General features: G+C 46.1%; 1 protein-coding gene across 1 annotated transcript in view; it reads left to right on the forward strand.

Annotated features, from left to right (window-relative positions):
- Positions 1 to 6,569: 6,569 nt before the first annotated feature.
- The window catches only part of rhbg (Rh family B glycoprotein), a 33,389-nt gene continuing 25,959 nt past the window's right edge, over positions 6,570 to 13,999 (forward strand). Inside the window, exon 1 of the mRNA XM_083643629.1 lies at positions 6,570 to 6,937. Within this exon, the coding sequence (XP_083499755.1) occupies positions 6,754 to 6,937 (184 nt within the window). The 5' untranslated portion in view covers positions 6,570 to 6,753. The remainder of the gene's footprint in view (positions 6,938 to 13,999) is intronic.

Here is a 13,999-nt window from a genome sequence, read left to right on the forward strand (position 1 = left end):
AGGCTATGTATGTATGTATGTATGTATGTATGTATGTAGCATGTATGTATTTATGTACTGTTACAGATCGGCACATAGGCGGTATTCTCCTCAACTCAAATATGATAATTTTTACCTGTGTATTTCTGGCTGTTTTGATTGTTGAATGGTTGAATTGCCTGGTGAAATTATGACGCTGTGCCTTTAAGAAGGCTCGAGAGGGCGACCTCTTCCTTCTTGCTTCCGGAAGGAAGTAGTTCCGGTGTTAGGCGGACAAGAGTCCACGAGCCAAGACACATCTCCATGAACTGAGCAACAATCTCCCACAATTTGACTTCCGGTTTAGCGATTTTAACCCTGACCCTAGTCTCACTGGCCAGCCTCCCCTCCCTTCCGTGAGAGGAGTCTGGCGGCACGGAAACAGGCTGCTGGCATAAGCCCTCCCCTGCTCTACAGCTGCTCTCCCATTGGAACCGTAGATTTCAGACGTTGCCGGATCTCCCCTCCCCGCTTAAGAAGCTCTGTCATTGGCTCCGACCATGTCAATCAGAGCGGCTTCCACTCCCTCCTCTCTGTGTGTCGCTGTAAATTCCAGCACCCTTGCTGTAAATAGTCCCCTGCTGCCGCAGTGAAAACAACAAAGCTAACTAGCTGGCAAGCTAATGGCAGAAACTTACACACTAGCTCGTTGCTACATGCTGAAAATGGCAAGTCGGATTGTTGGAAACTATTTTCCAAGGGCAGTGCCGCTAAACGCTGCCCATCGCAAAATTCCATAATGGTGACCAGACTCCTCTCACGGAAGGGAGGGGAGGCTGGCCAGCGAGACTACCCTGGCCCTGACCCTATAACCCTAACCCAAAAATTGTTGCTAGCTTTCTGCCTCAAGACGCCAGCTGAAGGAGGGAGCTAATCACTAGATTGCACCAGACGTAGTTTAGGTTAGTTTTTTAGTAATAAGGTTAACAAAGGTTTGTGGGAGTGGAAATTTGTGTTCAGCAGGATAATCTTCACAAACGTGGGGATCACTTTTTGCCAGTGATGCAAATAAATTATCTCGTCTATAGCATTACACTGAACACAATTAGAACATGGAAAATTACCTGTGGGTAAATTGGACTAGAATACATGTTTAGGATGTGTGTAACAGTCAGCTCTAACTATTGAGGTTCCTATCTCCTTTGTGGGCAAAGATAAGAGCATTCTTAAACCTGACATATAAGGATAACAGCTAGGATGTGCACACTCACTATTGAAGTCTTCTGAGGGGGAGGGTTTATGAGTTAAATGTTTCTTTGTGTCAATATTTCTTACACTCTGCAGACAATAATCTAGGACTCTGTTGTCATAACCTGACCTACATTCTTATGGTCGGTTAAACTGAAATGCATTCTTTGATAAGAGGGCTCCTAACCTCCATCTCATTCAGTTTTATACCCCTTTAAGCGGTGACCAGACACTGAGGTTTCACCAAGATGTTAGGTCTGTGAATGATCTATTGATCTGTCAAGATGTTTTTATGATTCAAGAACACGCGGTATCGTCTTTACATACCGAGGCAGCAGTAGATCAGGAGGTAGAGCTCCCACCTGAATCAGAAGGTTTCCGGTTCGTCGCTAGCTCCTCCCACCAGCGTGTCGAAGTGTCCTTGAGCAAGACCCCCCTAACTGCTCTTGACGACCTGGTTAGATGGCTGCAGATGCTGTCGCTATGTGAATGTGAGCATGAATGGCTGAATGTAGACATTAGTGTAAAGTGTTTTGAGCGGTTCGTCAGACTGGTGAAAAGCGCTATATAAATCTAGTCCATTCACCATAAACCATTATGCTCACACTTGGTGGTGTTTGGCCATATTAAATGATATATATATATATATCTATATATATATAGATATATATATATTTATAAAACGGCTCTCTCAAATCAAGCAATCTGATTGGTTCACAGCCATTGTATAATTCCAGTAACCGAGTTCAATAACCCATGGCCATGGGTTATTGGTTGCCATGGCAACTCTCTTACTAAAAGGCAGCTCTGCGCTCGAGCTCCGTGTTGGGCTTTCCAGAAAGCTCTCAGCTTCTCAGCAAGCGCCAGGATTGGCCAATGTCAACTTCAGTCTCCAGAACGATCCAATCAAATCACCCGCACGTCTATCTTCTTGCTAGAGGTCCCGCCTTACAGTAGTGTCAAAACAAAAAGCTACTCGCTTGCAGCCAGACGCATGATGGCGCAACTCTCTTAGGCTTTGGTTACCTCAAAAACAAAATGGCGGAGACAGCTTTCAGATCCTTGTGAATCGATCTTCGCTTATAACTTTACTAATACTTCGCAGAAAATGATGTTTTGTACAAGAATAGACGCGGGCTAATGTCTTAACCCCTCTCTCGCGCGCCCTCACTCTTAACCCCACATTTCTAAATAAGACATAACGTTACTTGGTGTCGGCATACGGCTCTGGTGTCGAGCTTTGCAAAAAGCTCTAAGCACCAGGATTGGCCAATGTCGACTTCAGTCTCCAGAACGATCCAATCAAATCACCCGCACGTCTATCTTCTTGCTAGAGGTCCCGCCTTACAGTAGTGTTTCAACTGACTCTATCAGAATACGATGCCAGTCGGACTTATAGTATTATTATTATTATATTATTACGGTATACTTGGAAACCGTTTTATAAAAGCAATATAGCACTCGAGCAGCGTGTGTTGTGGAATATATCCCGCTGATAAGCTGTTATCCCACGAGGCCGCAGGCCGAGTGGGATAACAGCTTATCAGCGGGATATATTCACCACAACACACTTGCTCTCGTGATATATTGCTTAAATATACTAGGGATGTCACAATATATCGTCCCACAATATATCGCAATATCAAAACGTGACAATATGTATCGTTGAGATGAAATCTCATATCGTGAGAAAAAGAAGCTGAACATGGTGGCACTGATCTGCATCTGATTACATGCTCGCTCTCCTTTTCATTGCTTTGTTTGAACAGACGAGGGACGTTACAGACACAGAGGATGAAAATGGTGAAATGACTCAAATTACCGTGGAGGATGCCCCCCTCAACTTACAAATCGATCGCAAAAAAATATTGTTAAAATATCGTATCGTTATCGTGAACCCAATATCGTGTATCGTATCGTATCGTGAACTGAGTGTATTGTGACACCCCTAATATATACAATATATGAACAAAAACTAACAAGCTGGAACTTATTTTCATCTTATCTTATTATATATTATTATGTTAAACTAGTCACCCAGAACAGAAATTTCTGAAAGTGATGCAGTATTGAGCTAGAACGTGCTGCGCAACACCCTGGAAAAGAGCCCGATAGGGCATGTGGCAACCGTGCATGGTCTGCAGATACATACGAGTCCTCCTGTGGAGTCCACAGACGGCTTCTGTTTGCCTGCAGGTATCTGTGGATGTGCGTTGGTGGACATGGAGGGATGAGAGCGACATCCACCTCCTGGACATCCTCCAGGACTTGGGCGTACTCAGCAGGCTCCTCATGCATCTTCCTCTTTAAACACCCAAGTGGTTTTTGAGGGACCACCAATTTGTAAGGGATGTCCTTGTGGAGCTTGAAGATAATGCAGCTGCCAACCCTGGGCAGGCTGTAATTGGACAGCAGCTTGAGAGCCTGCATCTGCGACTGGGGCATAGGTAGCTCCCCTACCAGTGTGGTGACATCAGCATAGGATATGTATACCCCGAAGGTGAGGAGCCTCAGCTCAGGCCCTGCCTCCATCCGCTGGGGCATCCTCACCATGTCCTTGGCCATCCATGGCATACCACGGTCCCGGTAGACCTGCAGGTGCTTGGCCCAGGTCAAGCCCCTGCGCTCCAACTCCACACAGACAGACTGTGTTGCGGCAGCGACACATGAAAGCCTGGAGGCACTCCCTCCCTCCCTCACTACCTCCCAAAAAAGGGAGTTGGTCCACTCATCGCGTTTGTGCTTGCGCACATCGCGGAAGGTGAGGGCCGGGAAGAAATTGATGGAGTTCCTCCATGCCAGCAAGCAAGACAACGGCAACATCGATTGTCTGGGCTGCGAGAATCCTCCTGGCCCTCCCAAATGTCGCAGGGTAAAAGAAGGAGTCCTTCGTGGCCAGGTCATTCACGAAGGACTTAAGCTGGATGGGGCCCCTCAGTTTCCCTGGCAGCTTTGGCCCTTTCAGGATGTGGACCGGAATCCCCTCGTTTTCTTGGAGGAGGTCTCCAAGGAGGACCCGGATGAGCGCGTGCCCCCACAATGGAAGGGGCAGCCTCCAGGCACTCGCACAGAGGGAAGAGCCTATCGATGCGGAGCACCTGGAGCTTGTCTCTGGTCCAGTTCCTGAGTGGGGGAGGCTCACAGCCAACAGTGGCACTGAGCCAGGCCAAGGAAACCATGTGAGTGGGTTAGGCTGTTGGGGTTGCGTGAGTCAGTCCCGAGACTCACACTCAAGTTCAAGTTTCAAGTTTATTATTTGTCCCAGAAGGGCAATTTGTGTGCAAGCAGATTTAAAAAACATAGCGAATACATGAAAAAACAAAAACATGAACAAATTAAAACAAACATGGAGCATGTGCAGCAGTTTTCCAGCAGAAAATGGATCAAGTAAACACAGGATAAAAGTAAAGTAAAAGCACACCTCAAGGGATCTGTACAATGTACTTAAAAGTAGTAAAGACACGTACTCCAGGTGGAGTCCAAGGGGGAGAGAGGGTGACCCCAGACTAACTCCTCAATGGCCAGCTCTGCTTGGTAACATGTCCAGGAGGGCATGCACCCACCAATCCCCTGCCGACTGTTGTAGACGGTGTCAAGGGTGGTCGTGAGGAGCCCCAACACCTCCTTGACTACCGTGAGGAGCCCCTGACCCTGATTGTTGTCCCGAAACGGGAGCACCAAGGGACAGTGTGTCAGCAGGTTGTTGACGCTGGCCACACTTAATGCCTCTGTGGCATCGAAGAGGAAAGGAAGGCCGGAGGATCGCTCAAAAACGGCCACCCCTTCCATTCGCAGCTTGAGCTGCCCTACCATCTACTGGGTTATCTCGCGCACATGGCCATCTACAGTACCTATGTATGTCCCCCAGCACTGCTGAAGGGCGAGGCGTCCCCTGGGTGTCATTGTCGGCTGACTGAAATGTTTTTTGAGCAGGTGGAAATGCTTCCGCATTGTGAGGGGATCAGGTTTTTTGAGGTGCATGTAGTAGAGGCCTGCAGTGATGTACTGCAGGCCCTCCAGCTCCACAACGACACCATCAACATCGTAAGACAACTCCAGCTCTTCCATAGGGCGTTCTATGGTGGTCGCATGGAGTGGCGTTTTAATGTCTGGGTCCCTGAGAAACTCAATAACTCCCTTCTGGAACTTTTCCAAATGGCTATATCTCGAGAAGGGTCGAGTTGTACAGAGATAAGACTGGTATTTTAGGAAAGGCCTTGACCTAGTTAGTATAGCAAAAAAAAAAAAATAGTTTTTGAATTTTTACATTTTTTGATGGCTGTACCGCACATGTACGTCCTGTAAAAAGCTTATTTTCTGCCACACACCAGCTGATATCCTTATAGAGACAGAACTGCTGACTGTGTGTGGGACCTGAGTATCATGAGACTCTCACATCAGTTGAGAGTTCAGCTGTAGTGGATCAAGCCGCCATGTTTGGCTTGGAGTAACATAAACTGGATATTTACCTGATTTCATGGATATGGAAGATGCATTAGAATTTGGTGGCCGCCCATATTTATTTAGCAGAGAGTACAAGCAGAAAGCGAAAAAATAAGGCTGATATTTGAACGTACAAACAGGGAAAGGAGTTAGCATTCTTTAGAACACGGCTCTCTCGAATACTCGATTCTGATTGGTCAATCAACAATATTCACCGGTCATTATTTCTCGACAACCGACCGCTGCTCTGCCACACCTGGATTAATCAGTTGGTAAGAGCATTTTGTCCGCAGACGCTACTAATTAGGCCAACCAGTTGCAGCTGTGGTGTCTTGTGTGCCAATTACGAATGAAACCGCTTTGTGTTGAAAACGCTATTAAAAAATCTATTTGAATAATTATTTTGTCAGATTATTGAATGATTTAGTTGTAGGCCGTGTTCTAAGCGGGATAATGTATACTGAGCCGGTGATTACTGGAAATAATGACCTTCAGGTGAATATTAAGCCCTCCGCTGCGCATCGGGCTAAATCATTCACCTGTCGGTCATTATTTCCACAGTAATCACCGGCTCAGTATACATTATCCCTTACGTAATTACCACTTGTGGCAGCAGAGGTTGCTGTTGCTGCTGCTCAGCAGATTTCTACATGTTGGGACTTTAAATCAACACTGTGTTATATCAACTGGAGATAGAGAGTAGCAAATCAGCCATTCAATGACATGGAAAAGTCACATATTATTACTTTAAGGTAAGCCCACACATTTCAGACCACCTTAAAACCTATACAGTAGGAGAAGGCAGGGGCTAAGACTGGCCCTGCCTTCTTTGTGGCAGAGGCAGGTCTGGTGGGCGTGAACCAACAGGACAAAAACACAAAACAAGTAAGACCAACCCATGTGTCTGTGTGCTGGCTTCTCCCTCCACCTTCACACACTGGCTCCCCTCTCTGTCCTGCAGACACCGCTGGGTACCCGAAAGAGGCTGTGCCTTTCTCTCTGTGGAAAGTAGCTGGATCTTTAGTCCGTATTCATCCCCCAGCCTAAGAACAGACTTCAGACCTTTCCAACAGTTCCCCACTCTTCCTTCTGGCACCCAGAAACATGGTAGATGCAGCGACCAACATGCGGCTAAAGCTGCCAGTGATCTGCATCATCCTGGAGGTCATCCTCATCATCCTCTTTGGCGTGCTAGTGCAGTACGACGACGAGACGGACGCCAAGAAGTGGCACGAGCATCTGAAGAACCACTCCGACTATGAGAACGACTTCTACTTCCGCTACCCGAGTGAGTGACCTGACCTGTGGCCTTCTGGAAGGGATGGGGAGGAGGGCGATCACTCAGAGGTTGGGTCATGGGTGGAGATGCTTTGCCTGTGAAGTGGCTGCGTTTCTATGGACGTGCCTAGAATGACGGGATGGTGATACTGTTAAAGAGTTGGGATGGAATTTGAGGATCAAAGAGGCTGTTGGTACATCCCTTTGCTTTCAGTTAGTGAGAGACTTTAGATTCAGAAGTGCCTAACAATTACACGTTTTTTTCTCAGGTGAGGCAGATGAAAATGTATAATACTTTGGTATTGATGAATAATTTAATGTTAAATACAGAAACAGCTGATATTGTTTTAATGCTTCCCTAACCCTAAAATCTTCTTCATCCTCTCTTACATGTACATGCTAGCCTCAATGATTTAGAGCTGCGACCAGCAGAGCAGCTCTATAAGTCACTCTGTTGGGTTGGGCCACAAAAAGTTCACCAGCTTTTGTGGGCACAGTTTACACGGACTAGGATGCTGAAAATTGGCATGGAGGTCAGTGTGTGGGTGTGTGTGTGTGTGTGTGTGAGAGAGAGTGTGTGTGAGAGAGAGAGAGAGAGTGTGTGTGTGTGTGTGTGTGTGTGTGTGTGTGTGTGTGTGTGTGTGTGTGTGTGTGTGTGTGTGTGTGTGTGTGTGTGTGTGTGTGTGTGTGTGTGTGTGTGTGTGAAGGCTTGTCAAGGTGTGTGTTTGTGTTCATGCCAATTGGTTAAAAAGGGGCCAAATTTTGAAATGCAGGGTGGTAGGGGCAAAGTAGGGTGGGCTGCCCCTGCCATAATGTGGTCACACAATTTGTCCTTTTCTCATTTAGAAGGAAAAAGCATATTTCCTCCCTCAGGTGAAATGCAGCCCGATGACTATCAGTTAATAAAAATAAATAAAAATAAAAGGAAGACACTTTTCTCTCCAATTGTACAGTTTGAAACAAGTGCTGAATATAAAAAGGGGGGCATGTTCCAATGAAGGTGACATTCATTTATATACTATTATTACTATTATATAAACACAAAACAAGAGTATCAGGAAAGGCACAGACAAGTACAGAGGCCATGGAATATTTTCTGTCTAGGTTATCATCCTGACAGTTGCAGGTGTACTTTATGCTTACCTTTAAATTTACATTTGCTGTTAGAGTACACTGACAGCTACATGGATACACACTTTACATTCCCCTTCATCTCTATACTCCTCTGCTCTGAGCCACTTCATCCGCCCACAGCTCCACCTTAACAGATCAATCTTAAGTATAGTAACATGGCCATGGGTGAGAGAGAGGCAGTTGGTGGGCGTGTCCAACACAAGTCCCAACACTGAGAGAGTGTCTGTCTGTCTGACTACACACCTCCATGCCTGCAGGTCCCCCCCCCCCCTCTCTCTCTCTCTCTCTCTCTCTCTCTGTGTGTGTGTGTGTGTGTGTGTCACTCTCTGCCTCTCTCTCTGCTGTGGGTGTGTTGGAGGGCCTGCGGCAGAGAACAGGGACATGGGAATGTGGACAGAGGAATACTCTCAGTCTGGCAGCACTATCTAAAGCTGTATCATGCAACATTTGCCTTGGCAGCTGGGCCTGCCCCTTTCCTCATCAGATGGACAGGTTCCCACTCAAGACTTGTCACTCACTTGCCACTGTGCTTCTAGCCTGAGGCTGGGGGAACCTGTATGACATCACTGATGATGTCATAGACATTGTGACATCATCAGTGACATCACAATTGCTCGAGTGACCATCACTGATGATGTCATGGACATTGTGACATCATCAGTGGGACAAAATTTGAAACAGAGAGACAGAGCCCACTTACTCCCTTATATGATGATGATGATGATGATGATGATGATGACTAGAAATCTCATGCACTAGCTCGGCCGCTGTGTGGCCTCGCCCGCCCTGCAGCTCGCCTTCTGCGATGGGGTTGGATACACAGGAGACACAAAATTATTTGAATTCAGGTGCAAAGACTAACGTTTCAACGCTCACAGTGTCTTCATCAGAGTCAAACATGGAGGTGCGGAGGTGGCTGAAGCACAAGAGACTCCTACATTGATGCAGATATTGACATGGTATAGCGTTTCATTGACATGCATGGTCCAAGGACAGCAGACCTGCAACCTGGTTGTGTGTGGCAGGTTATTTACATGATTCTATCCAATGATATGACAGGGGAATAGTTCAGGGTTAGTGTCTAGGTTCTTTTATGTATTTGTGGCAGGTCATTTACATGTGATTATATCCAATGATATGACAGGTGAATAGTTCAGGGTTAGTGTCTAGGTTCTTTTATGTAATAATTTTTTTAGATTATTTTTGGGGCATTTTGCCTTTATTCGATAGGACAACTGTAGGCAGACAGGAAGTGAGAGAGAGGGGATGACGTGGCAAAGAACCACGGGTCGCATATGAACCTGGGTCGGCCGCGCGAAGGACAGAGCCTCCGTGGTACGCGTGCTACCAGGTGAGCCACCAGGATGCACTAGTGTCTATGTTCTTTTATGTATTTGTTGCAACGCCAATTGCCCTCCGGGGACAAAGTAAAATTGAAGGTGGACTAGTGGTTATGGATGCCATCATGGTTATGGAGTTCAAGCGAAAAGGGAAGATTAGATAAATAAGGGGCAACGGTAATCTATAAAGATTACTGTTTTTGGACGGCTGTAGCTCACGAGGTAGAGCGGGTCGTCCACTAATCACTTTGGATAAAAGAGGTCGGTGGTTCGATTCCCGGCTCCAGTCTGCATGTCGAAGTGTCCTTGGGCAAGACACTGAACCTCAAATTGCTCCCGTTGGTGTGTCAGCACCCTGCGTGGTAACCTGCCACCATCGGTGTGTGAATGAGTGAATGTACCTACTGACTGTAAAGCGCTTTGGATAAAAGCGCTATATAAATGCAGGCCATTTACCATTTTAGGCCATTTAAAGAAAGGTCTATAAGATTTAATGGCTTCAGATCATCTTTAACCTTCACCGTCATGAGCTGAGCTGGATGGAAGAGCACCTTCACGTTTCAGTGCCTTGTGCTTGAAATGTTGAAATGTGCCCCAAACTCCTTTTTTGTGTGCTTGAAACGTCACTTGAAACAAAATCCAAAACATTGTGGAAATGTGATTTCTCTGGTGCATTAGAATAATTAAAGGGAGCCCTGCAGTGTGCAGTTCTTAACCTGTCTATTTACACAACCTACTGACTGTATACCTGCACACATGTGCAGAAACTGCTCGATAAACTCACAAAAGCTCACACTCCACACATACGCTGCTGTCAAAACACTAATGCAGTCTTCGTTGTTCTAAAGAAGAATCATGTGCGGTTTGTGTGCAGGTCATCTGACGTGTATGCATGTTCTGTGCCTTCCCTTGAGATAAGGATGGTATGTCAACTGGAAATATGCGTCTGTCTCCCTCTTACACAATACCTGCCCCATATCTGAAAGGTCAGAGGTTTGATCCCCACCGCTGCCGTGTGTGCTGTTCAAGAGTTCATGAGTAAGATTAATCAGATAAATTGATTTTTTTTAGATGTATAGGCTGTGGTTATGAGGCGGTATCGGTTTACTGATAAAGATGATATTGGCCAATCAATAAAAATGCAGTCAATGTTGCCCATCGATATGATGGAGGGGAGGATCTTATTCAATAGATTCAGTTTCAAAACCTTTCCATATACCGTAAATTCCGGACTATAAGGCGCACCGGTGTATAAGCCGCACCTTCAAAGTTGACTATTTTTTTCTTATATAAGCCGCACCGGACTATAAGCCGCGGGTGTTTTAATGTTTTTTTTTTTTTTTTTTTTTTGTGTTTTAATGTTTAATTACCATATGTAATGCTCCCATTTATTAACATTTCAACAAAACAACATAACACAACACCACCTGTGTTGTTATTTACAGTGCACACAGTGTCATACAGTGTCATACAGTGTCATACAGTGTGGTGAAAAGAGGGCAAGAGAGGAAATTAAAACAGAAGTGGATTTATAGTTAGAAAGAGTGCTAAAAAAGAGAGATTTTTTTTTTTTTTTTTTTTTTTTTTTTGAAAAAATCCATAGATAAGCCGCACCGTTATATAAGCCGCAGGGGCCAAAAAAGCCCAAAAAACGGGAAAAAAGGTGCGGCTTATAGTCCGGAATTTACGGTATATTTTTTCCCCCCCGATCTTTTATCCCATTTTTATCCCCCATTAGTGCTAATTTAATTTATTTATCCTGGTTGCTACTCCACCCTCTGCCGATCTGGGGAGAGCCGAAACTGGCTCCATGCTTCCTCCGAGACATGGGCAGTCAGTCAGCCGCTTCTTTTCACCTGACAGGGGAAGCTTCACCGGTAGGACATAGCACGTGGGAGGTTCACACTATTCCAACCAGTTCCCCTCCCTCCGAACAGGCGCCCTTAACGAGCAGAGGAGGAACCACATTAGCAACCAGGATATTGCATGTTTTGGTGAAGGGGGTTCCTATATGAAGGAAACCCCCGGGAGGCACGGGGAGAACATGCAAACTCCACACAGAAAGGCCCTTTTGACGACCCCACCCGGGCGGTGGGCACTCGAGGACATGCGGACGGGCACACATTCCTTCAGTGTTCACAATTCAAAACCTTTCCTAAGGAGCTGCTAAACCAGCTACGAATTTGAATTAGTCTGGATTTCAATGAAGAGTTTGTCATTGAAATGTGTCTCACGATGGTCTGAATGCTGTTTCAGAGGATTTTACACCCTGCAGAGAATAAAACCCCTCACACTGAAGACTTCCAATATTTTGGCAGCTTCATTTTGAAAAATATTGATATCCACCTTCAAATCAGTCGAATCCTAAAACATGCGTGCAAGTTTTACAATGGGCACTCACAATCCTGTGCTACATGCGCGATTGTGCAGAATACAGTTCAGGATTATACTAATTGCACCCAGTAAACCTGTCATTTCATTGTGCTGGCATCCCTGCGGATGGGACCAAGAATCTGGGCCAAAATGACAACGGGGACGTTGGCAACACCTCCACCAGTCATGCCAATTATCCGTCTCCATGGCGACAGCAGCCACGGCACAGTGCTATATTGTGTGGTGGTTCAGGCCAAACAAGGAGAGTTACAATGCAGTTTCTAGCAGGTTATGTGTGAACCAGGAGAGAGCGGAGGACAGAGCCCCATGGTGCAAACTCAGAGAGGGGCATTGAGATCACCATTTCAACAAAAAGTGACACAATACTCTTACAAAAGTATTGATGCCACATATTTAAAACAAACCGCGTTGTCCTGGGTTAAAATCTGGCTTGGGACCTTTGTCACGTGTCATCCCCCCAAAAAACACTATGGAGTCTTTAGTGTAGTGGTCTATCTGGGGCAGCTGAACCAGTATAGTAGTGGTCTATCTGGGGTAGCTGAACCAGTGTGTAGTGGTCTATCTGGGGCAGCTGAACCAGTATAGTGGTCTATCTGGGGCAGCTGAACCAGTGTAGTGGTCTATCTGGGGCAGCTGAACCAGTGTAGTGGTCTATCTGGGGCAGCTGAACCAGTGTAGTGGTCTATCTGGGGCAGCTGAACCAGTGTAGTGGTCTATCTAGGGCAGCTGAACCAGTGTGTAGTGGTCTATCTAGGGAAGCTGAACCAGTGTAGTGGTCTATCTGGGGCAGCTGAACGAGTGTAGTGGTCTATCTGGGGAAGCTGAACCTGCAAAGTCCCCATTGACCATTACTTATGTAACTGAGCTGATTCACAAAGAATGGTTGTTTTGAATGACAAAGCCTTAAGTGATAGAGGGAAGTTGGAAGTACTGTAGTCTTGCTAGCCAGACCTATCTCCACATTCGGTTGGAAGTGATCTCATGGATTTGTGGATGTTGATAGTAGGCCCTGTTTACACAGCAACGATCCCTGCATACAACGGCTTTTTTTTTTTTTAGTTAGTGCCTTCCCCGTTCTTGGGGCCTGAAAATGCAAAAAAGTGAAAACAGGTTCCAGTGTGGAATTCTTTTAACGCCACCCTTACTGCCACTGTGTAAAGTGGCAAAATGCAATTCAGGTGACGACACAGCCCCCCTTTGGTCTGAGTTAATATGAGAATCGATGTGAAGCCACTTTATGCCTGTTACGCCCCAAGTCTAGGGTTTGGGAAAGTAACACGAAAACACACGGAAACAGATTCAAAGTTATAGAATATAGATTTATTGTTAACGGAAGGATTGGAAATGTAACGTAAAGTGAACTAGAACACTCAAACTAACATTACTGTTCGTATACAAAGAGTGCCGTCTCCAGAGAGCGTACTAGCACAAATCCAGTACCACTCTGACGCCATGTTGCCTCAGCGTCATTCTTGGAGGAGTGGGTGCGCTCCAATTAGACGCAGCCACTTCGACTCACTTTGCTCTTGTCCAGCTAATCACCAACCAGCACTGCACCTGTGAATGGCGTGAGTGAAGTCTACGAAAGAGCAACCACGACGAGATGATTACCCGCAACGTGGAAGTACAGCAAGGAAATATCGTCCTGCCGAACAGACAAAGAATCATCGAATGATTTTTCGATACTATTTACAAATATCAAATGCAGGTATCCAGGACGTGCACGTGATGTGTTTTGTGTGTCGTGTTTGCAGGTGTCCAGGACGTGCACGTGATGTGTTTTGTGTGTCGTGTTTGCAGGTATCCAGGACGTGCACGTGATGTGTTTTGTGTGTCGTGTTTGCAGGTATCCAGGACGTGCACGTGATGTGTTTTCTGTGTCATGTTTGCAGGTGTCCAGGACGTGCACGTGATGTGTTTTCTGTGTCGTGGTTGCAGGTGTCCAGGACGTGCACGTGATGTGTTTTGTGTGTCATGTTTGCAGGTGTCCAGGACGTGCACGTGATGTGTTTTGTGTGTCATGTTTGCAGGTGTCCAGGACGTGCACGTGATGTGTTTTGTGTGTCATGTTTGCAGGTGTCCAGGGCGTGCACGTGATGTGTTTTGTGTGTCGTGTTTGCAGGTGTCCAGGACGTGCACGTGATGTGTTTTGTGTGTCATGTTTGCAGGTGTCCAGGACGTGCACGTGATGTGTTTTGTGTGTC

Source organism: Poromitra crassiceps, assembly GCF_964638095.1.
Source record: "Poromitra crassiceps genome assembly, chromosome: 1".
NCBI classification, from domain to species: Eukaryota; Metazoa; Chordata; class Actinopteri; order Beryciformes; family Melamphaidae; genus Poromitra; species Poromitra crassiceps.